At 46.2% G+C, this 25,196-nt stretch overlaps 1 protein-coding gene across 4 annotated transcripts in view; it reads right to left on the reverse strand.

Annotated features, from left to right (window-relative positions):
- cftr (CF transmembrane conductance regulator) overlaps positions 1-25,196 on the reverse strand; it is a 222,753-nt gene that overhangs the window by 134,748 nt on the left and 62,809 nt on the right. For 3 of the 4 annotated variants that reach the window (XM_072485243.1, XM_072485244.1, XM_072485245.1), the window contains exons 7-11: positions 20,329-20,454; positions 19,739-19,985; positions 15,080-15,172; positions 7,862-8,044; positions 3,334-3,525 (exon numbers count right to left, since the gene is read on the reverse strand). In XM_072485243.1, the coding sequence (XP_072341344.1) occupies positions 3,334-3,525; positions 7,862-8,044; positions 15,080-15,172; positions 19,739-19,985; positions 20,329-20,454 (841 nt within the window). The remainder of the gene's footprint in view (positions 1-3,333; positions 3,526-7,861; positions 8,045-15,079; positions 15,173-19,738; positions 19,986-20,328; positions 20,455-25,196) is intronic. The other variant, XM_072485246.1, reaches the window with a different exon arrangement.

Genomic DNA, 25,196 nt, shown 5'->3' on the forward strand with positions numbered 1-25,196 from the left:
TCCTGAACGAAGTCCCACCTCCAAGAGCTGCTAGCCAATCAGATGGCCGTCGGTTCTCCAGTCCCAGCAGCCCCATGGGAGTGGAGGCCACTGCTGGGACTGCAGCCAGTCCTCCACGAGACGAGTCACTGGAGACCAGCCACCAAGGCAAGTGCGGCAGTCTCATTGGGCCCAGTCAGGCAGGTCCTGGCGAGTAGGGTGGAGGGCTGTGATTTGATGCTCGTTGTTGGGCGCAAGATGTCCACACAGGATATTGAAGGGGTGTAGGTTAGGTTGATCTTAGAATAGGATAAATGGTCGGCACAACATCGTGAGCCGAAGGGCCTGTAATGTGCTGTACTGTTCTATGTTCTATGTTCTACGAGCAAAATCCACAAGTCCGCAGGCGGACTGCCAAGGTTACCTGACGACCTTTCCCTGTGGCACATGCACCCCCCATCGCTGGTAAGATGTCTGTGATGTTGGCAGGATTAGCCACTTAAGGGCCTCAATTGCTTGAGGGTGGATGAGTTACCCGACGCCTACCCCACTACTGGTAAAATTCCAGGAGAAGTAGGGTGGATGCTTCAAGCCGTGTTAGCCTATTTCATGTTGCACCCCCTTCCCAGCCGGCTCCTGTTGGGGGGCCAGAGAGGGGTATGTAAAATTCCAACCAATGTTACCCCTCCGTTTACAACATTGACACTAAAATCTTACAGAATGGATATTTTGTAACAGAAATGAAAATTACCTATGTATAAAAAAAATCGTGCTCATCGAGCTAATGGCAGTAAAAACAGCGATTAGTGAAGGTTTGAGGCTGACTCTTTAATGCTCAACTGCAAATATTATTATTATAAAAGTGATAGAAAGAACACCAAAGACAATGAACTGACTGATTCAACTGACATAATGGAGAATAATTTATACCCAGGGGTGACAACATGGCAGGAAACCAATTGAAGCACTGTGTAAATACCAGAATTCACAGGAGTCAACACTCAGCCACTAATAACTGTCAAGTCAACTATTCAGTCAGAATAGTTTTCTCTCTGAAATGTGTTATCATTTATTTCAGGAATCTTTTTATTCTGCTCTTGGTCAAATTTGGTGCGAGTGTCATGAAAATATTGGGGAAACCCAATAAATTGGAATGTATTCTGTGGATAAATTCTGGTCATGTGTTTTAAACTGTGGGAATATGTGAGTTAGATAGTTAAGGCAGTGACAAAGTGACTGTGTGAATGGAACTCATGCATTTGATATGTTAACATAGAACATAGAACATAGAACGATACAGCGCAGTACAGGCCCTTCGGCCCACGATGTTGCACCGAAACAAAAGCCATCTAACCTACACTATGCCATTATCATCCATATGCTTATCCAATAAACTTTTAAATGCCCTCAATGTTGGCAAGTTCACTACTGTTGCAGGTAGGGCATTCCACGGCCTCACCACTCTTTGCGTGAAGAACCTACCTCTGACCCCTGTCCTATATCTATTACCCCTCAGTTTAAAGCTATGTCCCCTCGTGCTAGCCATTTCCATCCGCGGGAGAAGGCTCTCACTGTCCACCCTATCTAACCCCCTGATCATTTTGTATGCCTCTATTAAGTCTCCTCTTAACATTCTTCTCTCTAACGAAAACAACCTCAAGTCCATCAGCCTTTCCTCATAAGATTTTCCCTCCATACCCGGCAACATCCTGGTAAATCTCCTCTGCACCCGCTCCAAAGCTTCCACGCCCTTCCTATAATGTGGTGACCAGAACTGTACGCAATACTCCAAATGCGGCCGTACCAGAGTTCTGTACAGCTGCAACATGACCTCATGCCTCCGGAACTCAATCCCTCTACCAATAAAGGCCAACACTCCATAGGCCTTCTTCACAACCCTATCAACCTGGGTGGCAACTTTCAGGGATCTATGTACATGGACACCTAGATCCCTCTGCTCATCCACATTTCCAAGAACTTTACCATTAGCCAAATATTCCGCATTCCTGTTATTCCTTCCAAAGTGAATCACCTCACACTTCTCTACATTAAACTCCATTTGCCACCTCTCAGCCCAGCTCTGCAGCTTATCTATGTCCCTCTGTAACCTGCTACATCCTTCCGCACTGTCGACAACACCACCGACTTTAGTGTCGTCTGCAAATTTAATGAGCCTAGCAACACTGCCAACAGATGCTTACCTAAGGCAATTCATTAACAATGAGTACAGAACATGAATACGTTATTAAGGTTTCAACGGCGGGCAGCACGGTGGCGCAGTGGGTTAGCCCTGCTGCCTCACGGCGCCGAGGTCCCAGGTTCGATCCCGGCTCTGGGTCACTGTTCGTGTGAAGTTTGCACATTCTCCCCGTGTCTGCGTGGGTTTCGCCCTCACAACCCAAAGATGTGCAGGATAGGTGGATTGTACCTAAATTGCCCCTTAATTGGAAATAAATGAGTTGGGTACACTAAATTTATAATAAAATTAAGGGTTCAAAGGAAGTGATGAAAGGTGTGAAGGAAAGGTGTCATAGGTAGGGTGTATAAAGTGAGTTTACTTTGCTTTTAAACTCTAAAAAGTTAAAATAGAGAGATGGAAATATACATCGAGAATAGAAGCAGGAGAAGGCCCTTCGAGCCTGCTCTGCCATTCATTATGATCTTGGCTGATCATCAAGTTCAATACCCTGATTCTCCCTTCCCCCCACCTTATCCCTTGATCCCTTAAGCCCCCAGAGCTACTTCTCACTCCTTGTAATTACACAACGTTTTTAGCCTCAACTACTCTTTGTGATGGAGAATCCAAAGTTTCACCATTTTCTGGGTGAAGAAACATCTCCTCACCTCAGTCCTAAAAGCAGTGCCAGGGTGCCACCCTGCCCAGGAGGCAACCACCTGGGGGCATCCGATCCCCTGGGAGACCCCCACCAGTTCCATTCCGTCTTGTTCCCGTTTGTGGCGACCAACATTGGACGGCGCCCGGCCGAGGTCTCCAAGGCGAGGGAGTTAGAATCCACGCGTCGGGTAAGTCTCGGGAACTAGCTGTCTCACTCTAACATGCAGATTTGCTAGACCTGCAAGATCTACTGCGATCTCGCGAGGCATGGTGAGCCGCGTAGATCCCAGAAGTGGAATGTCTCAGCCTCTACCACCCGCGCCGCACTGCTTTTCAGACACAATGCGAATGGTATATCTCGCCCTATGTCTCTTACTTCAGCAATAGTCAGGTTCTGTTATGCCAAGAAACATTAGATGTAAAAATATTTTTGCCACCATGTATTTTGAATAACATATTGTAAACATCACCCTGTACTCCAATCCATTGTTTGAAAGAATAGTAATGGGCAAGCTTACCTCTTCGAGCTGACATGCATTGATAACACTGGTATATCTGTATTCATCATAGGAAAGTCCAAATATGATGTTTTCTTTAATTGTTCCAGGCATGATCCAGGGCACCTGGGGTGAGAAGGAGATTCTGCCGCTGTGTTTAATTTCACCCTCTGACGGTTCCAATTCTCCCATTATCATCATCAAAAGTGAGCTCTAAGTAAGGCACGATAGAAATAAGGATTGTTAATGTGCTATTGCATAAAACCCCACTGATTGAATTAGGGAACGTAATTTCTCAATTTAGCTGCAGTTTGAATCATTGGTTTAATTTCACAGTGACTTAATTGGGCTTTTTCTCCTCTGCTGCATCCCAACCGTCAGAACCAACAGGACGTTTTTGTCACATCAATGCAATAGAAAGTGACCACGTTTGGCAGAAAGCTCCAGGTAACGTTTGCTGATAGCCTGGAGTGCAAATCTGGCATCTGTCTGCAGACCCAATGCACCCAAAGCACTTACAACAATTCACTCATCATCTAACAAACGCCCTAAAGCTATTGCATGACTGATAAAAATGTTGTAAATCCCTGGATGCTAGTAGGTCTCCGGGTGCTGACTGCTGTATTTCCAGCTCTTTCTGCACCAGCCCACGTGCTGCTCCCATGCCGGAGTGGCAGCTCCCATGATATTCCCACCTGCTCCAGTAGCCTCCGAATTGGTGCTTTTGCGATGTCACTTAGTCATATCAGCTGAGCTGATGCTCTGTTTATGAAATTGGGCCACACACACGTCCATCCACCATATGCACTTGTCAGTCACCGTAGAACATACGTTCAGGTGCAAGAGAGCGCTAGAATCAGCGTTATTGGAAGGACCAGGCATCCAATTTGCAGGCAATAACTGATGTTATTTCTGTCTTTGGCGGTGTGGTGCATTCCAGGATGTGTCCGGACATGTGGTTTTGAAGGATTGTTCACCTAAAGTCTGGAACAAGCATGGGGGCTGCAGTTACAGTGCCTCTGGGTCTGCAATGCAACAGTCACATGGAGCAGAAAGATCTGGGTGATGCCCTCTGCCAATTTGGAGTAGGACTCCTCCATGCTCCTTGATATTGGCAGGAGGCCACCAGGGAAGCCAGCCAACCAATTCTGGGGGGGGGCCTGGTGCGGGGACGGTGGGGTGGAAAGCAAGAGGTCCATGATTACACCATCACCAGCTTGCCCGTCATGTCAGATTAGCAGGATAAGGGCGAGCTAGAAGTTGAGAAGGGGCACAAATCACAGACATACCATCATCCCCCAATGTTCTGAAAAGAACATAGGAACAGGAGCAGGAGTGGATCGTACCACCCACGGTGAGTCTGCTCCGCCTTTCAATGTGATTATGGCTGATCTTCTGCCTTCACTCTGATTTCCCACCCGCTCCTCGATTCCCCGCGAGCCCACAAATTTCAGAGCACGAGAGCTGTCACAACGCCTTAGCATAGACAACTCCTCAGATTCACAACTCGTCAATAAAGACATTTGACCTCACCTCAGTACCTGAGCGATCAGCCCCTTATCCTGGGACTGTTCCCCATGTTCTGGATCCCCCAGCCAGGGAAAACAGCCTCTCTGTCAAGTCCGGTCAGAATCTTGGTCATTTTAATGAGATTGTGGTAAACCACTGTAGTATATAATATGTGTATTGTGGTAAACTGCTACTGTATTACATGTAATGTGGTAAACCACTGCCTGATGGCTCCCCTCGGGCTCGGAATAAAGGTGGCTGGTCTCCGCCTCTGACCCAGTTCGGGATCAGAGGCCAGGAGGCTTTCTGTTTAGTTTATTAAAGCCTCAGTTACGTTCAATACTTGTCTTGTGTTCATTGATGGCACATCAGAGATCACTTCTCATTCTACCAAACTGAATAGATCAAAGGTCCAGTTTACTCAGCCGCTCATCATAGGACAACTCTCTCACCCCAAGAACCCACCCAGTGAATCTTCATTGCACTGCCTCCAAAGGAGGTATATGTTTCCAATCTGGCGACCAGAAGTGCACCAGGTTATGCCTTACCAGGGCCCTGCACAGCTGGAGCAAGATTTCCTTACTCTTCAACCCCAATCCCCTTGCAACAAAACCTGACATGTCATTTCCCATCCTACTTGTCTGCTGTACCTGTGCACCATCTTTCTGTGTTCCTCGTACGAGTATAAACCAGTCTCTCTAAACTTCAACATTTACAAGCTTTGTGCCTTTTTAAAACATTCTGTTTGCAGTTCTTATTGACAAAGTGAATAACCTCACAACTCTATCCGTGACATCGGATGCAGCAGGCTCTCTGACTGGCCCCTCATGATGCTATCAGTATGCATTACATGGTTTCATGTTGAGTGTTCAGGCAGCTTCCAGCTTAGTATATGCTCAGATCAAGGCTGAAACAGGTAAAGAAAGAGGCAGCACCAGATTTCCACGTTGTTTACCTCCACAGCAAGGCAAGGTAGTCATGCATCATGATTCTTGTGACCTGAAAATGGCACAGACCAATTTATAGGTCTATGCAACTTACTGAAACGAGATTCAGAGATATTTGGTGATACTTTTTAGTTGTTGTTATACAAAACTTGCATTTAATAACCTTTCTCTCTCCAAAACCTTATTCCTCGTAGGTACCATCTTTTAAGTTTATTTCCAATTGGGATTTGCAATATTTACTTAATATTTTAATTCTTCCCTGCTCCTTCAGCAAAACATTCTATCCTTTTCTCACTTAGTTTCATGATTAAAAAATGTATTTCATTCCCAACGCCTGAAATGGGCAGCACGGTAGCATAGTGGTTAGCGCTGTCGCTTCACAGTGCCAGGGTCCCAGGTTCGATTCCCCGCTGCGTCACTGTCTGTGCGGAGTCTGCACGTTCTCCCCGTGTCTGCGTGGGTTTCCTCCGGGTGCTCCGGTTTCCTCCCACAGTCCAAAGACGTGCTCGTTTGGTGGATTGGCCATTCTAGATTGCCCTTAGTGTCCAAAAAGGTTAGGAGGGGTTATTGGGTTAAGGGTGGAAGTGAGGGCGTAAGTGGGTCAGTGCAGACTCGATGGGCCGAATGGCTTCATTCTGCATTGTATGCTCTAAATACATGTGCAAACATCAAACTCCTAAATGGCATGAAAAAAACCATCCTAAACCATTCTAACTATCGATATTTTCAACAACAGCTTAAACTGAAAAACTACTTGTTGGTTGTCAGCATTTTTGCAAATGCTCATCTGTCAGGTGCTTTTAATTTATTTCTGCCTAATTGTCTTTCAGAATATTGTAGCTTTGAGAGAGCAGAGTAACAAACTTGAACTCTTCCGATACATCCCTCTACCATATTCACAATTTATCAACCAGAGCTATTCCCTTGGGCAGGTTCTGCTACATTGTTACAGGTTCAAGTTACTGAGATACACTGGGTATTGTAATTCCACGGGAACAGGGTAAAGACGGCACCTACTGTCATGCACATCACTGGGCTGAATTTAATAGTGTGTTCGTGGGCCCCATCCCAGTGGGGGCGGGGGAGTGCAGAAAGTCCCACCTCCGAGAGCTGCTGGCCAATCAAATGGCCAGCAGTTCTCAGGTTTCAGCACTGTCACCGCACCCAACACCCCAACCGTAAGACGTCATGGAGTCAAAATTAAAGGTAAGTGGGGAATGGATTTTGGTGGGAGCAGGTTAGAAACCTCTGGTGAAAGGGGCTAAGAGGTGTGAGGGCCGAGGTAGATAGGCCACGATGGGCGGGGTCTGAAATCAGGTGGAATGAGACCTTGGCAGAGGAGCTTTTAATGGCCTAGGGGGCCCTTTAAGGAGGAGCCCCACTCACCACCAGCCCACGCAGTGAAAGCTGCCAGGCTGGAGGCTTGATGCGGGACTCTCCTGCCGCTGTTTAAATCTCGGTGGCGGTGGGATGGCCCACGGGTGGATGGGCCTCCCGAAGCCTTTCCTTCCACTGGTAACGTCGCCCGGGGGGTTGGGCGGCAGTGGTTATCGTTGCTGCCTCAATGTGCCGGGACCCGGGTTCGTTCCCGGCCTTGGGTCACTGTCCATGTAGAGTTTGTACATTCGCCCCGTGTCTGCGTGGGTCTCACCCCCACAACCCAAAGATGTGCAGGGTAGGTGGACTGGCCACGCTACATTGCCCTTAATTGGAGAAAAAAAAAAGAATTGGGTACTCTAAATTTATAAGTGAATAAATAAAAAGCGTCTCCTGGGTGCAGGTTGGTAGGTGGTGGGCATGGCACCCATGGCTTAACACAAAACAATCTGTACACATGCACATAGAATCTACCCTCATCGACTGAGAACCTCCATCACGAGAGGCTAATCTGAAATGTACTGTAAGGTCTGGCAAATTTCTTTCCGACACTGGTGTCAGTTCGGGTTTCAACCAGTCCGCTGGTCTATTTAACACTGTATGCTGCTTTCAAGTGAGTGAAAAGTGCCTTATTCTGTGGATTTACCATTACAATCCGAGGCACCTCATGACACATTACAGGTATGAACGCACTATGAAAGATTTTAATCTCTTACCTTTCCAGATCCTGTGGATCCAGCCACAGCCAGCAGTTCTCCTTTGTCTAATTTAAAGCTGATGTTTTTCAAGACAGGTGTAACGTGTAGAGAGAAGTTACTGAAAAACAGTCCATCGTCCCCATTCACCATCTTACGCTCGGAGTCATTCTGCTTAACCTTTTCAAACAACTCTCCAATTCCCTGTTTGTTTTTTTCAAAAGAAAGTATTTGGTACTGCTTGAGGTCCTTCAATAGTTTTTCTTCAAAATGTTGCCATTCAAAAACAAATATCTTAATTATCCCTTCATGTATCATTTCTCCATTGAAGAGTGTCTCCTCTTCTCCGAATTCCAGCATGACCCAGCTCAGAAATAACATGCATCATGGACAAAACAAAACTACCCTCATTCTGCCCACATCATGTTTCGGGATCCTACCTCCTAATCCCTAATATATCAGCATAAATAGATGCATTTCTCACACTGGCTATCCTCTGCCTTTTTGATCTGGGGGATAAAGAGGGAAGGTGGGAATGTAAATCATGTTTTATTAATATCCCTTGTCATAATGCACAATATTTGTACAGGGTGTAGATTTGAAGGATTGAAAGTGTCCACAGAAACGTCGAAGGATAAAATTCAATCTATAGTCTCCGCCCTGATTTCTGCTGTTAAATTTCAACTATTCCCACTGCCTTACAGAGTCTTGCATCTTCCTTCTTGCAGGTTGGTTGTTACTGACCAAGGAACCATTGCAGATACATGGAAATGCCTAAGCAGTAGCCGGTTTATTGCAGGAACATAACTATTTATTCAAGACTAGGCGTTACTCAGTCTAAACCTTGAGCATTCACCTCCTAGACTCTTGTTCAAGTGACCCTTTCCTGAAGCAACATGTGGGATGTACCGTTACTTCAGTCCCGCACATTAACCCGTTCAACCCGAACACCATAATATTGCATCCCCAAGTTTTGTCCAGATTTATTTCACATTTATATTTTCATACTACCCTTTTCCCCCCAGGTCTCTGATTTCATTGATTTAATCAGTCTGGAGGTTTCACGACTCTCCCTGATGATGTCCTTTTGATCTTGGATAATTGGCAGCCTCTCTTTGGACATCATTGCTTTGGTTTGGTGATCTTCAGTAAGAGTTGTAGTATCTGGTGCATTGTTAGTTTGGTTCTCAACATCTATTTCACCCAAATGTATAACGCAAAGTTCTCTTTGAGGAATGGGGATAAGAATTCTACTGTTCTTTCTTATTGAGCCTTCTGGGATATGTATCAAGTAAGATTGTCATTGATTGTCACACCTTTGGACAAAAACACCTTCTCTGCCTAGGAGTCTTATACATACTTTATCTCCTTTGTTCAGTCTGGGCAGATTTCTGGTATGGTGCCTCTTATTGTAAGTGGAGGCTTGTTGTTTACTGGTTTACTGTTGCACTGTTCTTGGTCTCGAACCTCCTGGTCGTTCTAACTGTTGGGAAGCTGAGTTCGAAGTTTTCTGCCCGAAAGACGTGCTGTTAGGTGATTTGGGAATTCAGAATTCTCCCTCAGTGTACCCAAACAGGTGCCAGAGTGTGGAGACTAGGGGCTTTTCACAGTAACTTCATTGCAGTGTTAATGTAAGCCTACTTGTGACACTAATAAAGATTATTATTATTACCCATCAGCAGTTCAGACAGTGACAATCCACAGTGCTGGGGAGTAGACCTGGATGTTAAATATGCCATTGGAAAATCTTCATTCTTTAAGAGAGAGTTTTAATAGAGCGGACACTCTTTTCTGTCTCACCATTTGATTGGGGATATCCCGGGAGCTAGTGAGGTGTAGGAATCCTTAATTCTCAGTGAAAAGGGTGATGTATGTCATGTTCTGTAGACTGGCTGATGTGAATGACGCGCTACAGAACATCTAGTTCAAATAATTTATTATGAAACAAATGCGTGGTAAAGGTAACTGGAATAAATATATAACAAACTACAAACACAAACTAACTATTATAGCGACACTGCAAAATATGTCTATCCACCAACACGACTTACTCCCAACTCCCTTGGCACAGAGGCACATGGTAGGTTTACACTGCCATCTGGTGTTGGGAAGATTGCTTATGCATATCATCACAATGTAGTCATGGTCAAACTGTGGGCCATTGTCAGACAACACCTGCTCCAGAGTGCTATGAGTTGCAAAGACTTCTTTCAATAGTCTAATGACCTACTCCATGGTTGTTGTGTATAAACGCTCCACTTTGATCCATCTGGAGAAGTAGTCGACAATGATAAGGAAGGGTATCTCATTGTATACAAATAGGTCTATTCCCAGAAATTCCCATGGCCTGGTAGGGAACTGAGTTGGGATACGGGACTACTTTCGGCCTGCCCCAGCAGACTGAGCACATGCTATACATTTTGCGATGCCTGTGCGGCCCTGGTGGATTCTTTGCAGCAGCTCTAGCCAGAGTGAGACGGGAATTACCGATTACCCATCGTCGATTCAATGATCATCAATTAAGGTTTCCGTTGTGCAAAGTTTATTTTCGTTCCCGTTCCACCAGGGCACTGCTGTGGCCACTCTCCCAGGCAGCATTGACAGACACGGAGGCAGTCTTCATCCTATGTCTGCCTTTGGCATATTTGTTGTACCTTTTTGGAGCTTGCTGGCCATTGTGTTATCACAAACTGGGAGTAGGACTCGATCTCATTGTCTAGATTAATATCCTGTGCTGTCGGATGGTCGACTGAGTCCCAGGACAATGGGTCCTCAGTAGTTTGTTGTTTGTCCTGGGACATACACTGTCTCATAAGCAAAGCGCCTTCGTCGCACGCGGCATCTCTGGATTATTGGGGGCATTCTGACAAGTTCATTTTCATCCAGGAATGAGACCACTAGCTTGTGACGAGTTTCAATCCACTGAAATAGTGGGAGAATTTCTCACAAGCCAACGTGACTGCCAGAGCCTCCTGCTCTATAACCGAATACCTAATTTCCGTGTCAGATAGCGCCTGAAATGCATAATAGACTGGTAGATGGCACCCATTCAGTTGCTCTTTAAATGGAACTGCCCCCGTCCCGTGGACGAGGCATCAGCTGCGATCAATATCATCGACTGTGATCGGTACGAATGGGCTGCAGTGAGCCAGGATGTCTGGTGAGGGCAGCTTGTCTTTAATCTGGTGGAATTCTTCCTCTTGGTGTGAGCTCCATCATCATGCTTTGGCCTTCTTCAATAGGCCTTTCAAGTGCCTTGTGACTTGCCCCACATTCGCCAGGAATTTTGCCAGCTGATTTACCAGAACCCGGAATCGCTGAAGATCTGGAATGGATGACGGGGTGGGAAATGTACTGCAGGTCCTTGTTTTTTGTGGGTCCTTCTCTGCTCTCAATGTAGCCGAAAAATCAAATGGATGTTTCGGAGAATTCGCACTGACCATTCAGGGTCAGTCCTTCTTCCTGCAAAACATTCAAGACAGCTTTAAATCTCAGGTCACGTTCCTCGGCAGTTGCTCTGTGGCACGTTACCCCTTTAAGGCTCAGCAAGGTGGAAGATATTCCTTGCTGACAATTTTCGGGTGCTGAGGTTATGGCAAATGGCAAATGATTGAAGGAAAATCTGCCGAAAGAGGCAATAAATGTTGTCAATCATTTCGATTTTTCACCTAACGGTACCTGCCAAAACCCGCTGTTGCAGTCATGTTTTGAGGGCATTGTGCTCTTGGAGAGCCAAGTCAAACTGCCATCCACCAAGGACATCGTGTTGATTTCCCTCACCACAGCCTTGTTGAGTTGGGTCAGATGTGATGGGCCTCATTTGGTTTAGGGCCATTCCAGAGCAGCATTTCTCTCATGTCCGTGATGAGGGAGATGACTCCCATCTTGGCCATCATACCAAGTTGAAGTAAGAGCTGTTTCACGAGTGGATGTGGTATCTTCCTCAGAGTGAAAACGCACACTGATGGACCATCTTTTCTCAATGCCATGGTAAGTTCAGCTTGCAGTCGCCCAACCCGGTGAATAATTTTGAAACACCCTTTCTGCAGTCAGATCCAGATCCAGTGGATGACCGCGATCTTTTGGACGATGCGGAAGTCGACACAAGCCTTTCAGCTCAGAAGAGAAAATTCCTGGTTGTGAAGCACATATGAGCTGGAATTCTCCAACCATTCGCTGATGGCGGGATTCCCTGTTCCCGCTGACAGTGCTCCCACCCCCGCAGGTTTCCCATCGGCGTGGGGTGGCTACAATGGCAGCCATAGAAGTATTAATGAAACTGCTTTACACCAAAGATGACAACCAGCCGACGTATTTTGCGGTGTGGGCATATCTTCTCTCGGCTGTAGTCAGCGTCCGGAAGGCAAAAGCGATCGGACAGTCACGGCCGTTGCTCATCCGATGGGATGCCATACGGTGAAATATCGCAGGTGACGTACAATAGTTTTGGAGAGTCAAAATGTGTCAAGTCCCTGAAAAGGGAAACCACCGCTTCAGCTTTTAAAACACCGCATCCTGGGCCTGGCCCCAAGCCCAAGGCTGGCACCTCTTCAAAAGCAAGTAAGGGTGGGGGGGGGGGGAGATGGTAGCCAAATTTGGAATAAATCACCCAAAGTAATTAACCTGTCAAAGCGAAGAGTGAAGTTCTGAGTCGTCTCGTAGAGCGGGGGCCATTTTGAGCACCTTCTCGCTGACCGGGTGTAGGCCGCCTCAGTCCACCCAATATCCCAAATATATCACTTTTTTCACATGAAATACACACTTGGCTTGGTGCAGGCGGACCCCATATTCGGAAAACCGCCTCCACACTGCCTCAAGGTTCTGCAAATGTTCCTGCTCTGTGGCTAACACGTTGTCTAAGTAAACTTCAAAGTGAGCAAACCACGGAGGATGTTCTCCATGACGTGGTGGAGTACTACGCACACCAAGGATACTCCAAACGGGAGTCCATGAGACCACAAGACATAAGAGCAGAATTGGGGATACTCATTGAGTCCCTTGTGCATATTAATTGTGATGTACCCCGTGAGGATTCATCGAGCACCAGGTGTAGATGAGCATTGCTCATGTCTAATTCCGTGAATGTACAGCCACCGACCAATGTTGCATATAAATCCTCAATGCGTGGTAAAGGCTAATGGTCCAATCGCAAAGCCGTGTTCACTGCCAATTTATAGTCTCTATAGAGGCTGACTGTCTTATCCAACTTCATTACGGGATCACCGGTGCCGCCCAATCAGCGAAGCGCACCGGCCGAATAATGCCCAAATTCTCTAAACGCAGTGGTTCGGTCTCAACCTTCTCCACTGTAACGTAGGGAACTGGATGCGCATGAAAATATCGGGGTGGGGCTTCTGGGTCCACCTGGATATTGGCCAAGGCCCCTTTAATAGTATCCAAACTCGGCGGGAAAACCTCACAGAATTTTCTCAGTACGGGACACAGACCGCCAGACCCCACTTGGAGGACATGCTGCCAATCCAACTGCAGCTGGAGTAGCCAATTGCAGCCCAACAGGCTAGGGCCGCTTCCTTTCACAACAATGAAGGGAAGGTGCACTGATTGGTGTGAGGGCGGACTCCCGATGTTTAGTCATTCCCCCGTATAAATGGCCAAACGAGCCATCATGTCGGCCAAGGACAAAGTGCGCACTCCCTATTTGAGAAGATCAAAATTTCTCTGCGCCACCACAGAGACTGCCGCTCCTATATCCAGCTCCATTTGGAGCATATGGCCATTCACCTGTATCAGAATGTGAATCGGGGCCACACGGGGCACTGCCACACAGTTCAGCTGCATCTTCGCCTCATCCTTGGCCTCTTCTGGGTCATCCAGATGCAGGGCCTAGTCCCGGTGCTGAGGCTACCTTGACCGGGGCAGCTGGAGCGCTGGCCCTCCTGCTGCCTGCGGTTACGCCTGGACCGCCATCCACTCGTCACGCATGGGCTGGAATCACCTGCGGCGGCATCCAGTGATGCTGCACGTCCTGGCGGCCTGGCGGCCGGCTCTTCACCCAGAGTCCAGAATCACAGAGGCAGCCGGTCTGGGCCGCGGGGGTACCACGTGAAGATGATGTCCCAAGTCATTCACCTCCATCCCTTGTATCTCTTGGGCGCTGTTTTCTTGGGACAAGGAGATCTGCAGCTCCTGCTGAAAAGTTAGGGAGTCTTTACCCAAAAGCTTTTTCTGAGTTTCCATATTATTAATACCGCAGACCAAGCGATCGCGGAGCATATCAGGCAAAATAGTTCCATACTCACAAAACTCGATTATCTTCCGAAGCCGTGATACGAACTGGGTGACGGACTCACTGGTGGACCTCTCTGCCACATTAAATCAACATCTTTGAATGATTATCGACGGGGTTGGGTTAAAGTGTTGGGCCACAGGTTTCACGAGCTGGTCGAATGATTGTGCATCCTGCGTTGCCAGGTACAGAGGTGCTGGATCACGCCAAATATAAGCAGTCCGCAGGCCATCAACAGTATGACCTCCTGGCATTCGTTCTCCATTATATTGTTGGCCCGGAAGAAATAACTCATTCGTTCAATGTTTTGGTTCCAGTCTTCAACACCGGAGTCAAATTCATCTAACCGCCCAATCAGAGGCACGGCGAATCAAAGAAATCCAAACCTGGGTCCAGAAAATCGGAGAGTGTGGCTCAGCTGAGTAGGTTGCAACTTCGACAGCAAACCAGTTTACTCCTCATCGCCAGTTTAATAAGGTCACGGGAAGTCCAAAGTTTTATTTAGACAAATTATAAATACACCACCCTGTAGATCCCTATTGGGTTCCTCTCTGGTCATTCACTTACTGGCCGACCTTATATACATGGGGTAATTGAGACACCCTGCCTCTAGAGGGGAACCCCATACTTGGCATGGAGCACGGGGAAGACAAGAATTCCCATCCCATAGATCCCGTGCGGGATTATTACGTAGCTGTTAACAGTCAATAATTGAGTTACTAAGCTGGGGACAGGTTGTGCTGGGCTGAAGCTCTAACAATTGTTGTTCTCCTATCCTAGGTTGATTCCAGACATTACTTACAGAGGGCATCATTCCATTGGACAAATTATCATGGTGTATGGGAATAGGTTCCAATTTGACCGTCAACTTAGTGAACATGTCATCTTAGGAGCCACAGAAGCGAAAACTGGTCGGCTCAATGTTTAAATCATCACAAATGTATGGGAATTGTCAAAAGATCCCAAAAGAGTAAGAAAAAATGAATTCTAACCTCATCCCAAGAAGCTGTCACGTTTACCATCTCTACCTCTTTTGTTGTTAGGTTGTATTCCACGGTCTTGTGCTCATCTTTGTGGAGGAAGTCCTGAAAGACAAAATTATTATTGAACCCTTGGTTGCTAGCATCAGAAGATTAGGAGTGGGCCAATTGTTTGAGTTGGCCAATTTTTTGGAGCCTTCTGCAAAAATCAGAATTTTACAAACCAGCAACAGAGCTTTATAGATCTTTTGAATCATAACTTGGAGATTGTTCACTTAATTTATAGTTTGATTGCATTGATCTGTACATCAATTTAAATGATAGTAAATGACGATTATTATGTAACTTAAATGAACTTTACTCAGTCATTTGTGTGATGATGTTTACAAACTGGTCTATCAGGAAGTAATATATTATATAGATTGTAGTTGTACCATTAATGCCCGTATCAACTTGAAAGCATACAAAGAACTCCATTATATGTACCATGGTTAATGAGAAGGCAGGAGGACCTAGGATGGGGGGGTTGGTGGGGCCACGATCCCTGCTTGTCCAACGTCCACAGATAGGGCATTACTGTCAGCCCCCTATGTGCCTGTAGGAGAGCAAACTGAGCACCATATCATGGAAGAATGTCTATTCCACAGACTCAGTGGAGGTCTATCACACTCAACACAGCAAGACCAGAAGAAACTGCCTGGCTTAGGGACTTTGCATTCGCTAAATAAAAAGGAAAATATCCTGGGACATGGGACATGGGTTCAAATCCTACGACAGCAGCTGGTGGGATTTAAATTCAATTAATAAAAAGGATCTGGAATTTCCATAGAAACCCTGCAGTCCAGAAGGCGGTCATTCTGCCCATCGAATCTGCACCGGCCCTCCGAAAGAACACTCTACTTAGATACACTTGCCCACCCTATCCCCATCACCTGGCGCATTGATCATGCCAAGTCCACCTAATCTACGCAACTTTGGACTGTGGGAGGAAACCGGAGCACCCAAATGGACACGAGGAGAACGTGCAAACTCCACAGACAGTCACCCAAGGCCGGAATTGAACCTGGTCCCTGGCGCTGTGAGGCAGCAGTTCTGGCACAGTGAAACCATGAAGCTTTCATCAATGGTTATAAATACCCACCTAAAATTCCCTTTAGGGAAGGAAGTTCCGTGGCCTGCATGTGACACCAGTTGCCACAACAATTTAATTGTCTCTGAAATGGCCTAGAATATCACCCAAGTGTAATTAGGAATGGACAATTAATGCTGGCCTTGCCACTGATGCCCATATCCCATAAAAGGATAAAACATTTCTTGTCACGTAACAATGAACAGCTCAAAATTAATTTTACCAAGTTCCCTTTGGTCATTGAGGAGGCTATTGCTAAAACTCTGATCATCGTATTCTCAGGACTCAGATCTTGTGATGTTTTCATTTTTGTGCCAGGACACACCTGAATCAACTTTCCATCAAAAAGAAAATGGTGGCATAACTGGCTCTCAGTTCCAAGTGGCTGTGAACTTCATAGCCTGAATTTTTAACCTCGAGGTGTTGGGAAAATTCCCACCTCAACCCACCCACCTCAGGAGAAAGCCCGCAAAGTTGGGATCTTCATTGTCGGGGGTGAGTGTAGGGTGGGGATGGGTGGAGTCAGACCAACCAAACTGGGAAGATATTTGTAGGCAGCCTTCCGGGTTGCCATGTATCAACGTGGGGTTTAGAAAGGCCCATCTTGGTGCTGTGAGACTTTGGGCGGGATTCTCCGGCACGTCCGCCCGACGACCGGAGAATCCCACCTGAGGTCAATGGACTTCTCTAATGTCCGTGTCTCGCCCATGGCGTTCTTGCGGCGGGCGGACAATATAAAATATAAACAACCCTCCAGCAGCCCACCAGCTCTCACCCCTCACACTCTCTCACCCCTACACACTCCCCATGCTCCATCCATACCACCTCATTCCCCCCTGTGTCAAGCTATGGCTCTTCCATGCCATACACTTTCTCGGACCAATGAACGCAATAATAACAATAGACTGTGTGAAAAAAAGCTTTAAAAATAATTCATTCATAACTTTTCAACTATGTTAAAAATCATGGGCGAAATTCTCCGGAAACGGCGCAATGTCTGCTGACTGGCGCCCAAAATGGCGCAAATCAGTCGGGCATCGCGCCACCCCAAAGGTGCGGAATGCTCCGCATCTTTGGGGGCCGAGCCCCAACCTTAAGGGGCTAGGTCAGCGCCGGACGAATTTCCGCCCCGCCAGCTGGCGGAAAAGGCCTTTGGTGCCCCGCCAGCTGGCACGGAAATGATATCTCTGGGCAGCGCATGCGCGGGAGCGTTAGCAGCCGCTGACGGCATTCCCGCGCATGCGCATTGGAGGGAGTCTCTTCCGCCTCCGCCATGGTGAAGACCGTGGCGAAGGCGGAAGGGAAAGAGTGCCCCCACGGCACAGGCACGCCCGCGGATTGGTGGGCCCCGATCGCGGGCCAGGCCACCGTGGGGGCACCCCCCGGGGTCAGATCGCCCCGCGCCCCCCCCAGGACCCCGGAGCCCGCCCGCGCCGCCTTGTCCCGCCGGTAAGGTAGGTGGTTTAATCTACGCCGGCGGGACAGGCATTTTAGCGGCGGGACTTCGGCCCACCCGGGCCGGAGAATCGCCGGGGGGGGAGCCGCCAACCGACGCAGCGCGATTCCCGCCCCCGCCGGGCGGTCGGAGAATCCCGCCCGTTATTTAATTCGGAAGACAATAAATCATCCAGACCCTGTAAAGTACAACAAAAGCCACAAACCCTTGAAACCGCTTAACCTTGTGTATATAAGCATTGTGAAATTGACTACAGATTTCAGAGAGCCTGAGCTGTCAATCAAACAATGTTTTCTCTGAGGCATAGGTAGTTCAAAAAGAGTAAATATTGTCTCTGCTCTCAGTCAACTCCAGGCATCCATTACACTTGTTGAAACGGCTGTGCCCCGAGGGAAAACATTACTTGATTGACAGCTGAGTCCCTCTGGTCTCTGCAGTCAGTTTCAAAATGGATAATTACAGCAGGTTAAGTGGTTTCAAGGGCTTTTGTTTTTTGTTTTTTTAATAAGGTAACAGGGAGACCACACCGAGTAAAAATAAAGAAACGTAGTTTTACTCACAATACGATACATACACTGCACGGTAAGTCCCTACCGGGGTCCTGTTCCGGTCAGTCCATCACTGGCTGACCTTTTATTCAGAGGTTCATAGAGATCTCCCGTCCCTAGCAAGGGAGCTCGTACTCTGCAAGGATAATCATTCCCACCCCATAGGTCCTGTGCAGGATATTAGTTATCATACTTTAAAGGATCTGGAATATTGTCACTTTTATTGCCTTCCCAGTGAAATATTGTTTTTAAACATAGTACAAAGTTCTGAATGAACTATTTTTAAAAAAGTTTTTTTTTACTTAACTTACTGTTGTTGTACGGTTTATTGGTTCTTGATAGTATGCAGCAGGTCAATGGGAATGGGTGTGCCATAACTTGGCATTGGAGGTATGAGAGATTGTGGGGGTGGCTGGAAGGGTGGGTAAATGGAAGTGCAGCGATTGACATGGGGGTCAAGAGGGGCCATGGGAGTGGGTGAAGTTGCTGTGAAAAGCCCCTAGTCGCCACATTCCGGCGCCTGATCGGGTAATGAGCCGGTACGGGAATTGAACCCGTGCTGCTGGCCTTGTTCTGCATTACAAACCAGCTGTCTAGCCCACTGTGCTGAACCAGCTCGGAGGATTGCCCTAAAGGGTGCCCTTACGCAGACTAACGTTCGCAACTCCTCTGTAGAACCATGAACTAAGACCCTTTAGAAATCCAGCCCAATTCCATGAAAAATGCAGAGGAGTAGGACATGCCCATCTCAACAAGGGAGCTGGCCAAAGGGAGTGCCAGATGCGGGCAATTGCTATGAACCAGCCTGTACACTTTAAAGGTACTCTTTAACCCGGGAATGGGATCCGGGAATCCCATAATCAAGACCTGCCTGCCCACCATTTTTAAAGGGCTCCCAAGACACCCTGACTCGGTTAGAATCAATGCCCATGTGTACAATATTTCAGAAGAATTAGTTTGTGTGGTGAACATTTCAATCATTAAATAGGAGTCTGATTGAGGGGCATGGGGAATGTCCTACAGTAATGACTGGGAAATCAGAATAATTCCTGTTATAATATTAACTGTTTCCGTCCATTTTAGTTATCTGCAATTGTCAGTCTTATATAAGTATCATTTGTACCTAGATTGATACATGAAAGCACTTCTCTCTTGAGAGTTTGAAAGAACAATGATGCATAGTTAAACCAATCAAAATAATTTAATCTACTTTCACAAAGCGAGTAGTTCTCCTTTTATAACAATCTTTCATACTGGTCTTGGTGGGAGCACCATTATAAATCAGCAGAGTAGCTTAAATCTAGATTGGGTGAAGCTGGAAACAAAAAACTACGAATGTATGTAAATGTCTCATGTATTTATAGTGGCCACATAAATCAAAGAAGCAATTAGTGAGCAGTTCCAACCTATTCTGGTAAGGGTCACCACCACAAGAGAGTTCTGAATACTATGCACAGTATTATTAGGTAAAAGAATATATAATTGGAGGCATTATTATTTTTACAAATTCCTTCCCCAGCATTATTCCACTGACATACCTGTATCTTACGTATAGCTCCCAAAGAGTCATACCACGTTTGTATCGCAGATGGAAATTGCCTGGTGACTGTCATGCGAAGGACAACGTTGTATGAAATGGTGGTGAATATCCTCCGCAGTTTAATGGTATGAGTGAAAGCATAGGGCACCACAGACAGAAACACAACAAAAAAGCCTGAGAAAAAGAAGGCTGAACTACTGAAGTATCTGCAGTAGGCAACTTTCCTGGTCAGCTTTAGTTCAACCCTGTCAGATTAGAATGAACACAAAAAAAGATTACACTGGAACCATCGGAATGACCTTTTTAAAAAAATAAATAAAAACAAAACTCACGAGAACTTATATCATAAGCGAATGAGCACAACAATCATATAATTTTACTTGTTGATCTGAGGGTTGGCTGTGGTTTCAAAAATGGAACATTGACTAAAAATTAATAACATGGCCCCACCCAAAACCTGCCGCCATTTCACAGTTGATTAGATTTAAAGAACATGACTAACATAGTTGGCTTCTGTGAGATATATTAATTCACAAACTAGATATTTTCCGAATGTAAATTCTGGGACAGAATCAAAATGGAACTTACTGCCTTATGTTGTCAATAATCTTTTCCATAGCATCTTCCCAGCAGTACACCTTCACCGACTGAATATTGTCAATAATTTCAGAGGTGATTGCAAGTCGTTCATTTATTTTTCCTGCACGTTTGTCCCTGTTCATTTGGAATAGGAGAACCGATTATTTCCTTTTCACTAATACACTACGACCTGTTCTGAATCGCGCAATTATATTTTCCATTCCTTGCAATGTTTCTCTGCCTTCTCTTTCCCTCGCTTCATCCTCAGCACACACAATGCATCACACTCTGAACTAAGAAAAGAGGGAGCTCGCCTGCTGCAAGCTTCTATCGAAGCTGCTGTGTATCTAACCTCTGGATGTTCTACAGCACCATAGGTATAATCACCTTGATGTTCTCCTGTTTCCTTAGATAGCCATTCAATTCTACCTGGAGTTCCCAATAATAACTCCAACATAAACCAATACCCACAGTACAAGATGGCGGTACTCCAGATCATCATGCCTCTGAACCCCAAACATGTTATGCACAAAACACATCAGAACATGGAAATCGAAAGGAAGATTTATTCATGAACACCCGAGGTGGTGAATACTGAAACCCGTGGAATGTTTATCAGAATTCAACAATAGTAAGTTTAATGGATTATTATTTTTGCTTTAAATTTGTATTTTACAGAGCAGGAAATGCAGGAATAGCTTCAGGCTATAATTACATCTGTCAGGGACCCATTAAAAAATAGAAGAGTCATTAGCAGAAGGACATTATGACTTGCAGCCGCGTATTTTAATTGAATTCATTTTAGCCCCTCAATCACCCAGTGAAGGGAAGGTATTTTATATTGGCCCACACGAAGAGGGACTGCTATCCTTGCAAGATGCAATCACCTGTCACGTCATTCTGTAATTGCTTTCAATGACGCACAAGCTCAAGTCCGACATTATTAATTATGCCACCTTAAAGTATCCATTGTTAACTTCCAATAACGCAGTGGGGGGTGGGGGGGGGGGGGGGGGGGGTGACGTTTTGATGCCACAACGAGACAAATGATCTGAGGGTCTTTACAGCTTTTTAAAAACGCTAAATAAACCTTCTTTGCTTGGGAAATGGGGAATGATTCATTATAATACTGAATCTTACTCATGACCATTCCTCATGAAATACCACAAAACAAAAAGGAAATTTAAATTGGAATATAATCACTTCTCCAGTCAAAATAAAATATCCTTTGAGAAGCCAAATTAAGTATTCTTTAGGCACATTAGGACTGCCAATTGCAGCATTAGACCAAGCTATAAGAATAAGTCTAGTTTTAAGATGTCGTGCATAGGTTAATGATATTGTTTGGTTCATGGGCCAGGATTAGTTGGCAAAATAATGGTGCTTAATGAGCATGCCATTATGAGCGTGTAAATTGTCCACTATTTTGTCATGAGGAGGAGTTGCTAATCACCGTTAGTTGCTGGATGATTTGCAGTACTCCACTCTTAGCTATGCAAAGATAGCAGCTCACCTCAACCTCCCCAGGAGTTTCAAAGAATTGCTGTATTTGTGCATTCATCACCAATCAAACTGGCCACAGATTGTTAGGGCTGGCACTTAACAGCATAAGGACCCTTTTAATGCCGAGGTTGATGTTCCTGCAATGCTACTTTAACTCTCCAACACTGGAAAGTGAATAATTGGAATTGTAGAGTCTTTTTCCTGCAGATAGTAAATTGTTATTAGAGGTTTTTTAAAATTTACATTTTAAACTTTAATTTATTTTCCTAATTTCCCTTTTTGTACGCTTTCTCCCTCTCTCTCTTAATCTAATTGGTCTGACTCCAATTCACCTGAATTGCTTCTCTGTAATGCTCAGTTTCTCGCCTACTACTCAACACTCATTGGTTATGGAGGTGGTTTGATGGCCCGACCATTACCAATGCTCCAGCGCCTTGTTGGCCTCACCATGCGGCACAAAAATATTTTGAGCAGACGGGTGTGGGAGAAAGTCTAAGTAACCAGGCATGCTGCAATCTGCCCCACTCCAGCAACACGCGTTCACCATAGCTTGTTTTTTCTGAGCGCAAACTGATGAATATGGCAGTTTTTCCAAAACAAAATGTTTACGGAATGATATGTTTGTCAGCCCAAATTGTGGAAGGGACTGTAGGACTTGAATTTGATCGTAGTTGTTTTACTTTGGGCAGAACTTTATGATTTCTGCCCCCCACCGCACCCCCCCCCCCGCCCCCCTCCCCCAACATGTTGTCTCGGGCGGGAAAAGCACAGGACATGAATGAGCACCCCCCCATTCTCCCCCTCCCTCACCCCGGTCAGCAACATCAGCCCCTGACAGGTGCCCTGATTTGATTTTTATTTTAAAAGGGTCGACCACATGGAAAAGGAAACTACTGCTCCATGTACGCTGGAACCCCCCCCCCCCCCCCCACACACACACACCCCTGCAGTGAACCCCATCCTGAAACTCTCCAACGGAAGCTCTCCCCAGCACTGACCCCTGGCAGTGCCAGGGTACTGTCCAGCATGACTCTCACCCCTGGCGCGGTACTTACCTGTGCGCCCTCAGCGGGGACTGTTTGCCAGGTCCCCATTTGTCAGGGCCCGTTGTAAATTCCGCCGATGTGATGTCACGGTGACGGTGGGTACTGGGTGGAAATGGTAATCCCTATGGGCAGGACAATAATGCGGGGAAACCCACTAATGATATTTAAATGTATGGTAATGGGGTTCCTGACCTTTCATGGCCCATTACATCATTGGCCTGGGGCGGGGACAATTGAGCGGGGAAACCCCACTGGCGTGAAAGCTGTTTTAAGACATGCCCTCGATTCACTGACCCGCCAGCATTCCCGCCCGCCAATAATGGGGCAGGAAATCCCCTCCCATTGTGATTTGTTGCTCCACATTTTCCAACAAAACAATGTGGAAGAAAAATGCTTGTATTGTGTAGATAGCCCCTTCATTGCATCCTCACAATGTGACAAAGCTCTCACACTCATGGGTTACTTTTCAAGTGCAGTCATTGTTGGCAAGCAGGTAGAAACAGTAACCTGTATACAGCAAAATCCACAAACAAATAGAAATTCATGTGGTCAGCAAATTTTGTTTTGCTGTTGTAAGATTTCATATTGTGTCCACCCCAGTCCAACGCTGGCATCGCCACATCGAGTGAAAAATGTTGACCAGGGCACAGGAAATGTAAATTCTTCTTCTAAAAGGGTGATGAGATCTTTATATCCTCCTGAGCTGGCAGACAATGTGTTGTCCAAAAGGTGATACCTTTACAATGAAGCATTCCCCTGTCTGTATTTCAATACCCTAGCTGCTTCATATATTCAGGTAATAGTGGGCATTGGATTGACAATCTTCTGGCTCAGAGGAAAGAGTGCCAAGCTGCCATTTGCGTCAAAGTGCATATAAGACCATAAGACAATAAGACATAGGAGCAGAATTAGGCCACTCGGCCCATCGAGTCTGCTCCACCATTCTATCATGGCTGAAATGTTTCTCATCCCATTCTCCTGCCTTCTTCCCATAACTCCTGATCCCCTTATCAGTCAAGAACCTATCTATCTCTGTCTTAAAGACACTCAGTGATTTAGCCTCCACAGCCTTCTGCAAAAAAGAGTTCCACAGATTCACCACCCTCTGGCCAAAGGATCATCCCTTCAGTCTAAGGCTGGGGCCTCAGGTTCTAGTTTTTCCTACGAGTGGAAACATTCTCTCCATGTTCACTCTCTCCAAGCCTCTCAGTATCCTGCAGGTTTCAATAAGATCCCCCCCTCATCCCTCTAAACTCCACCGAGTGCAGACCCAGAGTCCTCAACCGCTCCTTACATGACAAACTCTTCATTCAAGGGATCATTCTTGTGAACCTCCTCTGGACCCTTTCCAAGGCCAGCACATCCTTCCTTAGGTACGGGGCCCAAAACTGCTCACAATACTGCAAATGGGGTCTGACCAGAGTCTTATACAGCCTCAGAAGTAGTCTTGTATTCTAGTCCCTGGTCTTGTATTCTAGCCCTCTCGACATGAATGCTAAGATTGCATTTGCCTTCCTAACTGCTGACTGAACCTGCACGCTAACAACGAACAAAGAACAAAGAAATGTACAGCACAGGAACAGGCCCTTCGGCCCTCCAAGCCCGTGCCGACCATGCTGCCCGAGTAAACTACAATCTTCCACACTTCCTGGGTCCGTATCCTTCTATTCCCATCCTATTCATATATTTGTCAAGATGCCCCTTAAATGTCCCTATCGTCCCTGCTTCCACTACCTCCTCCGGTAGCGAGTTCCAGGCACCCACTACCCTCTGCGTAAAAAACTTGCCTCGTACATCTACTCTAAACCTTGTCCCTCTCACCTTAAACCTATGCCCCCTAGTAATTGCCCCCTCTACCCTGGGGAAAAGCCTCTGAATATCCACTCTGTCTATGCCCCTCATAATTTTGTATACCTCTATCAGGTCTCCCCTCAACCTCCTTCGTTCCAGTGAGAACAAACCGAGTTTATTCAACCGCTCCTCATAGCTAATGCCCTCCATACCAGGCAACATTCTGGTAAATCTCTTCTGCACCCTCTCTAAAGCCTCCACATCCTTCTGGTAGTGTGGCGACCAGAATTGAACATTATACTCCAAGTGTGGCCGAACTAAGGTTCTATACAGCTGCAACATGACTTGCCAATTCTTATACTCAATGCCCCGGCCAATGAAGGCAAGCATGCCTTATGCCTTCTTGACTACCTTCTCCACCTGTGTTGCCCCTTTCAATGACCTGTGGACCTGTACTCCTAGATCTCTTTGACTTTCAATACTCTTGAGGGTTCTACCATTCACTGTATATTCCCTACCTGCATTAGACCTTCCAAA

Source organism: Scyliorhinus torazame, chromosome 19 (genome assembly GCF_047496885.1).
Source record: "Scyliorhinus torazame isolate Kashiwa2021f chromosome 19, sScyTor2.1, whole genome shotgun sequence".
Classification (NCBI taxonomy): domain Eukaryota; kingdom Metazoa; phylum Chordata; class Chondrichthyes; order Carcharhiniformes; family Scyliorhinidae; genus Scyliorhinus; species Scyliorhinus torazame.